The following is an 8,973-nucleotide window of genomic DNA, read 5'->3' as shown; positions in this document are numbered from 1 at the left end:
TTTTAAATTGACTGATTTCCTTTCATGAACTGTAACTGTAAAATCTTCAAAATAGTTGCGTGTTCCATTTATATTTTTGTTCAGTGTAATTTGAACAGATATCACTATGGTAATGAATGTATTTCAGTAAAACCGTAGTGACTTTCTCAAGAGAAGACAGGAGTAAAGTTAATGTTTTTTAATCCTACTTACAACATTAGTCCTGATCATACAAGCCTGAGCCTAGATATCCAAAACAAATAACACATTGAATTCATACATTTTCAGGTCATTTTCATGAGAAAGTCATGTCTTTCTACTCAATACCACAACTCATGTTACCAAGCTGGGAGGTAAAGTTGTTAAAGTATTGAATGAGTATTAAGTATTGGGTATTGAGCTGTGTATATGGGATGAAATCAAGGCATTAGAATGTACCAGATGCCCTTACTATAGAGCCCCCATCAGCATGAAACTCCCTGGCTGGCTACTGTTTCTATTTGGCTGGCTACTGTTTCTATTTGGCTGGCTACTTTTTATATTTGGCTGGCTACATTTTCTATTTGGTTGGCTACTTTTTCTATTTGGCTGGCTACTTTTTCTGTTCAGCTGGCTACTGTTTCTGTTCGGCTGGCTACTGTTTCTGTTTGGCTGGCTACTTTTTCTGTTTGGCTGGCTACTGTTTCTATTTGGCTGGCTACTTTTTCTGTTTGGCTGGCTACTTTTTCTGTTTGGCTGGCTACTTTTTCTATTTGGCTGGCTGCTTTTTCTATTTGGCTGGCTACTTCATCTACTTTCATAAAAAACTGTGTCTAGACTCAAGAGAAACACACTCTTTTACCCGTGAATATCACAGACACAGATGTGTTGTTGGTACCAGCGTACAGGAATATCGCCATCTACTGTCAGTGAATGTGTCATTACAGAGACAGGGAGGGAGAGGGAGAGGGAAAGACAGAGAGAATTAGAGAGAGGGAGGGAGATGTACAGATAGATAGAGGGAGAGAGAGGTGTCAAATTCAATGACAAACCACTCCAGTCGTTCTGAGTCAGTTAAAGTTGTTTTAATTGTGTTTTTAAAACATGGATTCCAGGCTCAATAATGTCACCACCACAGTTTAGAACAGACAGTATTATCATCTTAGTAAACCGTTGTCGCCGGGGACATAAAAACAACCATCAAAAAAATGAACATGTCTACAGTACGGTTTTATAAAAAAAAAATGCAATTCAAGACAGTCATTCAGCATTATTATAAAGAAAAACAGAAAACAAATGGTGCTCTTGCCATAATAATAATTATTATTATTAGCCTACAAAAGAGCTAGCTATTGTTGTTTTTTTATGATTCATTTTTTAGAAGACAGACAAATTAAAACGTGTGATATGAAGCGTTATTAGATTGTTACAAGTTTAAGAAAAGGCCATTGGTTCTTAGTTTCCAACAGTATTTTTTTTGGTCCTCTCCCGTCGTGCAAACGCCGTAGTATAGGTAGCGTTGTCATGGTGACGTGATAAACAGAACATTAAAAACGAGTGGAATCACGCCAGTAACGATTGTCTCGCTGAAAACGACAGAGAAGTGGTCTTTCATTCACAGTAAATTATACACACACACACACACACACACACTGAGCTTGTCATGGTAGGATGAAGTTGCTTCCTAGACACTGATCTAAGAAATGTTTTGTGTTCCGCCTAATGGTTAAGATTAGGATAATGGGAGAGTAAATTGATCCTAGATCTGTGATTAAAGGCAACTTCTACCCAGAGCGAGTTAATCAAGATCGTTTGAACGATCATTCCTATGGACTCTTTCTCCCATTAACTGGAAATCCCTCTAGTTAATACACTACATTTCCCATGATGCAAAACGCTAACCAGTGTCAAATTACAGGAGTGAGGGTGTATGGGTACTGTAGTTCTATGGTGTGTGAGTGACAGTTCTCAGGACAATGGCTAGAAATAAAGAATAGTGTGTATGTGTGTGTATGTCTGCAATGTGTGGGTCTGCAATGAATGTTAGTGTGTGTGTGTGTGTGTTTCTTAGATAAAGATTGAATAATAGTAACGACCCTTAATTTGCTGGCAACCACACACACAGACCACTGTACTGTACGTACAGACAGACAGCACACACAGGAGAGAAGAGAGCAATACCAAGACTACACTGGACGAGCATCACACACAAGAGTGATGAGAGAGATTACAGCTACACTATTATCATCATACACTTCACAGCACATAGTAGCGAGAGAGAGAACGACTGGCAGACCCATAGAGTTAGATAGAGTACCTAGTAAATTAAGACTGAACTTTAGAGTCCTCTATCTTACTCTATGGTCGGCCCCTAGAGATAAACTACTGGCAGCCCCATGGAGTTAGATAGAGTACCTAGTAAAGTAAGAGGGTTTTTAGAGAGTCCTCTATCTAACTATGGTCGGCCCCTAACCTGGATAAGGAGACAGACCGCTGCACCGCTCACGTTTCCTTTCACTTCACCGTGAAACAGGACAAGAGCTCATGTTTCACGAGGCTTTAAGTGTTCCCACAGCGCACACACTTTACATCAACGCGTGGGTGTTCTTCTTTTCCGTCTCCCATAGTCACCTCGAAGATCGTTTGTGCTTCTGAGAAGAAGAAAAAAACTTCCTGTTTGAGAAAGGTTGTGACCTCTAACCTCATCGTGACCTTTAGTCTGAGGTCGTTAAAGAAGATCCCTGTTTGACGAAATAATAAGTAAACATTTTTTTTTTAAGAGAAAGTTGGTCACAGCACCCAATGCTTCATTATCAAGTTACATTTTTTAACTAAATTAAAAACACATTTTATTTTAAAAGTCTTTCTCTGTCTTTCACTGTATGATCCAACATTATCCAGGATTTATTTTCCCTTTCTGAGAATTAAGGAACTAAAAAAAGGAATGACGAGATAAAGAGAGTTCAGCATCCCTCAATATTCAGTTATTTTGGCACAGGTGAGCTCTCCCATGTCCTTTAGTTTAGGAGAGTTCAACATCCCTCATTATACAGAGTTATGAGCCCACAGGTGAGCTCTCCCATGTCCTTTCGTCTTTTCATTCAGTCCCAGAGTTAGTTTGGGAATGCAAACTGTTTCTCTGGAATCTGATTTCAGAATGTTTGGAATTCCACCATGTTCCGTTCGGTCCTGGACTCATATTTACATGTGCGTTAGACGCACGCAAACACACAGAACACAGAACACACTCAAGAGAGCTCACGATTCAAGTTGTAGTCATACGTGTAGTTAGTTAACGTGGCTCTTACACAGGCTAAATGTAACACGTCACTGCTGTACAGTGGTGGCTAAATCTACCTACAGTTTAATTCAGACATCACAGAGAGTGGTTACTCCACAACATGGCTTTCTGAATCACTTTCAGGCCACATGGTCTGTCTGCACAACAGCCCTGCACAACAGTAAAGTTAAAAACACCAGATGTTACAGGAATGTTGGAGCGTTTTGCAGAGTGCAGGGGCCGTTTTGCAGTCAGATTCGGTGTCCTAGTGGCAGGAGGGTTGTTTACAGAGGCAGGTAGAGTAGAGAGAGGTACACACACGTACAGGCCTCTGTGTGTGTGTGTGTGTGTGTGTGTGTGTGTGTGTGTGTGTGTGTGTGTGTGTGTGTGTGTGTCTGTGTGTGTGTGTGTGTGGCCTAGAATGTGATACAGCCTCAGTCCTTGGAAACACACACTCTAAATACATCTATATACCACCATGTTTCAGTTGAGTCTTCCTCCAGAATGTAACTCATACTATTTCACTATTTACAGTTCTATACAGGGTGTGTGTGTGTGCGTGTGTGTGTGTGTGTGGGGGGGGGGCTCACACCTGCAGTCACCACCAGAGGGCAGTATACTTAGTAAACATGCTCATACCGGCAATCACCACCAGAGGGCAGTATACTTAGTAAACATGCTCATACCGGCAGTCACCACCAGAGGGCAGTATACTTAGTAAACATGCTCATACCGGCAGTCACCACCAGAGGGCAGTATACTTAGTAAACATGCTCATACCGGCAGTCACCACCAGAGGGCAGTATACTTAGTAAACATGCTCATACCGGCAGTCACCACCAGAGGGCAGTATACTTAGTAAACATGCTCATACCGGCAGTCACCACCAGAGGGCAGTATACTTAGTAAAGAGGTGGAGGATCCAGTTTGAGCTGGTGTAGAGCTGAGTGGGACTGTGGGATAGTTGTAGCGGAGATGGAGCTGGGGAGCTGAGGAGAGGTGGGGGGGTGAGATCTACAAGGTTCATGGTGATCTTCTGGAGTCTGTAGGTAGGTTGGTGTTGGTTGGCTGATGAGATGAGTTTCTGTTCTGGTGAGTTGGGCTGCTTGGTCCGTTGGTTGGCTCTGCTTTTCAACCCACTGTGGTCTGTTCAGGTGAATCTGAGAAGTATTCTTTTAGTGGGCTGAGGAGGTGGTTATGATCCTTAGTGCTTCTGGTTCTATAAGAGGACTACTGTGTCAACAGGTTCTAAGGAGTTGGTAGTTCTAGTGGGTTGTGGTTCTTTAGTGGAATGGAAAATTGGTTCTCGTTCTTTTTTGGTTGATGAGTTCTTTCTAGAAGATTCTGGTAGGTTATAATAGGTTCTAGAAGGTTTTGGTAGGTTCTGGAAGGTTCTAATGGACAGATGACTGTGGTCTGGTGAGGGGATGTGGACGGCTGGCCGGGTCCAACTGGTCATTGGGGACTGACCGTCGGTTCTGGTCCGGTCGACTGGTGGCCAGATACTTGGCTCTCATACTCGAGGTGTACTGGAGAGAAAGAGAGAGAGAGCGGTAGGGGAGAAAGACAGACAGAGGGGGAAGATAGAGAGGGAGGGGAAGAGAGAGAGAGGGGAAGAGAGAGAGAAACATAGGGGGGAGAGAGAGGAGAGGTAGGGGGAGAGAGAGAGAGAAAGAAAAGAAAATAACAAAAAGGAAATATTGTGTAGTCATCAACACTGCCCAAATCTGACTCATTTTCTAGCAGTATCAACTGGAAGTGAGTAGGGAAGAGTATGTATACTAGTGTACTTCAAAAGGGGGAGGGAGTAGGGAAGGGTATGTAGAGATATGCTGCTTACAAGTGTCCAGAGACAGAGAGAGACAGAGAGTAGAGGACAGGGTGAGGGGGTTGGTAGAGTGAAACACTATGGTAAACAAGCAACACACACCAACACACACACACTTCACTAGTCATTTGGACAGCCTGAGGTAGTGGATTAAAAACAACAATTATCACTACAGAGATTGATTAGGATTAGGATTATAGTCCTGCAGGGTTTTTGACAGGCGTTAGAACTCAACTCTAGATTATTATTAGACAGGAAATAGAATCAAATATTGAATTGATCAATTGTATTAGTTGTATCTAATTCTGATGTAGAAGGTTAGGTTAGCCTGGTATTAGTCAGTGGTCTTAGTGAGGGAGTACTGTAGCGCTGGGTTTCCCAGTTTCTCCATCTCTAATGTGGAAACTAGTGCTTGGTGAGCCATGAGGCACAAAATGGCCGCCGTGCATCACCAAACCGAGGTGGTGTCTACAGCCAGACGGTGGTGGTGGATGACATGACCTCATAGAGTTGGATAGAGGGCACATATTTGCTTCTAAACCAGCCCTTGTGGAAAGTGTGATCTCTATCCACCTCTATGGGTGGTTTGCAGCAGTGGCCCTGTGAATCAGGGATGTATGTATTCATTCCTCCGATTCTTTTGAAATGCTTCTGAAACGGAAGCAAACGGAACGAAACTGGGAAGGACCTACCTGAATTTGTCCAAATAGAAACTCACGTTTCGCTGCTTTACTTCCGTTTGGTTCTTAAAATGGTAAACGGTTTCCATAATGAATACACCCCAGGTGAAGAACTAGTAGTGATGTTTAGTGATGACAAGGGACAGAGGAACAGATACATAGGACACATGCATCTAGAGGACGTGTACACACAGACACACTATGGGGACAGGACTAAAGGAGCGTTGGCTGTGGTTTACTAGGGGGACACAAATTAAGGACGGACATGGACAGGAAGTCACATGCCTTCGGAAACAACCAGCTTTAACCAATGGCTATACTGGAAAGACAGTATCGCCCGTCCACAGACTCAAGAGAGACAACGTAAAAAAGGAAAACCCAGCGTCAGACACCAAGAGTCTCAAAAGAAAGAGCACATGCCAAAACCCATTTGTTTTCCTATAAAGAGGTATGAAGATATAAGAGAGCTCTTCAAGGGTTCGCTGTGCCAAACCCAGTCTCTGTACTTCTTTGTTGAAGAGTGCCGTTACACCTGATGATGCAGTGATGAAGTCTGATTCAAGGAGGGGTACAAGAGGTCAAGTCTTGTACCACCAAATGGTTAGCACCACTGGCCCAGTCTTGTACCACCAAATGGTTAGCACCACTGGCCCAGTCTTGTACCACCAAATGGTTAGCACCACTGGCCCAGTCTTGTACCACCAAATGGTTAGCACCACTGGCCCAGTCTTGTACCACCAAATGGTTAGCACCACTGGCCCAGTCTTGTACCACCAAATGGTTAGCACCACTGGCCCAGTTGGATGGAATGAATAGCCCTTAGCTTGAAACTTCACCTCTGTTTTCTCCTCTTACCGAGATCTTGTGGGAACATGCTTCAAATAATTGACCCGCGTCCCAAATAGCACACTATTCCCTATATAGTGCACGGCTTTTGACCAGGGCCCATAGGGAATAGGGTTCCATTTGAGATGCAAAATAGACTAACCATAGTTTACATCAGAATTAGAGACCGTCTTTTTTCATCTGTGATCTGTCAGACTAAACACCTGTTTTGAATACAATCTATTACATAAAAAAAAAGCCAGGCTGCCAAAATGACCTTTGCGATGGTATTTCGCCACTCGAAGTTAAAACACCTTCAGGGTTCGGGGGGGGGGGGGGTATACTGGAGTAGTGTATACTAGAAAGTGTGCACTTACAGAGGGTGGAGGGGATTCCCTGCCAATCAGAGGCGTGTTCTCACACCTGGGGGTCTGAAAGTTTGCGTTCTGGGTCCTGCGTCACAAATGAGAGGTTACTGAGGTCACTTCCTGGTTACTGAGGTTACTTCCTAGTTACGGAGTTCACTTCCTGGTTATTGTTGTCACTTCCTGGTTACTGTTGTCACTTCCTGGTTACTGTTGTCACTTCCTGCACTACAGTCTTCCCTACAACAACTAGATTGCGTCCCAATGATCTTTCCTTTCTCCCGAAGTGTGCACTTGTTCACTTCCCTTCATGGATATGACTGGAATATGGAAACTCCATCTAGTATTCTAGTATCCATGCCAACATCAATCAAATGCTTTTTACAATTGTGGGGAGTGGTGAATGAGTGCACACTTCAAGAGGAAGGAGAGAACATTGGGACTTAGCCTCAGACCCTCAGTATGTGGTCATCGTCCACATCAACAGCACCTTGTCTGCTATATTATTGTCCTAGCGCTGGTTGTTGACTTGTTAAAGCGTTGGGCCAGTAACCAAAAGGTTGATCTGCCCTTGAGCAAAGCACTTAATCCTAATTTGCTCCAGGGGTGCCGTACTACTATGGCCGACCATGTAAAACAACACATTTCCCTGCACCTATCCGGTGCATGTGATAATATCTTTTTTTAAATACATAACTTATTGTTTTGTATGTAGTTGTATCAGTGGTTAGAGCCTAGTGGTTAGAGTGTCGGACTAGTAACCGAAAGGTTGCAAGTTCGAATCCCCGAGCTGACAAGGTACAAATCTGTCGTTCTGCCCCTGAACAAGGCAGTTAACCCACTGTTCCTAGGCCGTCATTGAAAATAAGAATTTGTTCTTAACTGTTTTGCCTAGTTAAATAAAGGTTAAAAAAAAATAGTGCATAACTTAAACTTACTTGAAAGGTATGTAGGCCTATTACGTTGACTGAAGTGTGTTATTGAAGTGGACGAGGAGGAGAAACATATACTGCAGTCATGATGTGTGATGAAGGGTGTAAAACCTTGTAAGGCCACAGCATTAAACCATGCAGATTGATATGTGTTTCACCTTATCCAAACACTACTGTGTATCATGCTTAACATGGTCCTTATCAGTGACATGAAGATATGGGGACTCTTTACTGAATAAAACAAACTTAGGCTACTTTATATATGCTTGTGAGTGTATCTGTCTTCAATGTGCAGCCTGGTGGTTAAATATGACAATAGTATCAACGTTTGTCTGAGTCCATGCAGCTCAAACGATCAGTGATGGACTAGCTAGCATGTGACTGGCAGGCAATGGGTTCCCGCTAGCGGCTAGCAGGTTAACTCACACCCTTTAGCTGTAGCTTTACGGTAGGCCGATACCAGTCAATGGTAATTGCGTGGCTAATTGATAGCAGGCAATAGCTAACTTGTATGGCAGGCAGGCAATGTGTAAAAGCTAACTCCGATATGGCTAGCAGACTTACTCACATGTAGCCTAATGTATATCACTGAGCAGGCAGTGTAGCTTCACTTGGGTAACTGATAGCTAACTGATAGCAGGCAGTGTTTTCTTTATGCTAGCAGGCTAACTTACTCGGTAGCTAGCGATAATGTATGGCAGGCAATGGCGATCGCGTGGCTAACTTGAGCTTGTATAGCAGGCAGTATGTCGATTCTGCTAGCGGTGCTAACTGACATGTTGCTAGCAGGCTGACTCACTCGCTAGCTACAATAATGTATGGCAGGCAATAGCGCTCGCGTGGCTAGCTTGTGTAGCAGGCAGTGTGTTGTTTCAGCTAGCGGCTACCGGTGGGGTGCTAACTCACATGTACTCAGTGACAGGGGCATTGCTGACAGTGTGGGCCGTAGCGGGGATGCTAGCTTCGCTGCCGTAGCTGCTACCACAGCTGTAGAGACTGGGCATGTGCACGCGGTACAGGTTATCATGAGGACCCGCCCCCCGATTGCCTTGGGCAGCAGACTCGTCTTCTCCATCCTCATCATCCGTCCTTCATTGGCCAGGGC

General features: G+C 43.8%; 1 protein-coding gene across 1 annotated transcript in view; it reads right to left on the bottom strand.

Annotated features, from left to right (window-relative positions):
• Positions 1-1,028: 1,028 nt before the first annotated feature.
• Positions 1,029-8,973, bottom strand: part of ttyh3b (tweety family member 3b) — a 59,051-nt gene continuing 51,106 nt past the window's right edge. The window contains exons 12-14 of the mRNA XM_045690662.1: positions 8,775-8,957; positions 6,949-7,024; positions 1,029-4,767 (exon numbers count right to left, since the gene is read on the bottom strand). Of these exons, the coding sequence (XP_045546618.1) occupies positions 4,633-4,767; positions 6,949-7,024; positions 8,775-8,957 (394 nt within the window). The 3' untranslated portion in view covers positions 1,029-4,632. The remainder of the gene's footprint in view (positions 4,768-6,948; positions 7,025-8,774; positions 8,958-8,973) is intronic.

The sequence above is a fragment of the Salmo salar genome, chromosome ssa12 (genome assembly GCF_905237065.1).
Source record: "Salmo salar chromosome ssa12, Ssal_v3.1, whole genome shotgun sequence".
Taxonomy (NCBI): domain Eukaryota; kingdom Metazoa; phylum Chordata; class Actinopteri; order Salmoniformes; family Salmonidae; genus Salmo; species Salmo salar.
Note: the sequence above shows the minus strand (reverse complement) of the source record. Positions and strands in the feature narration are given on the sequence as shown.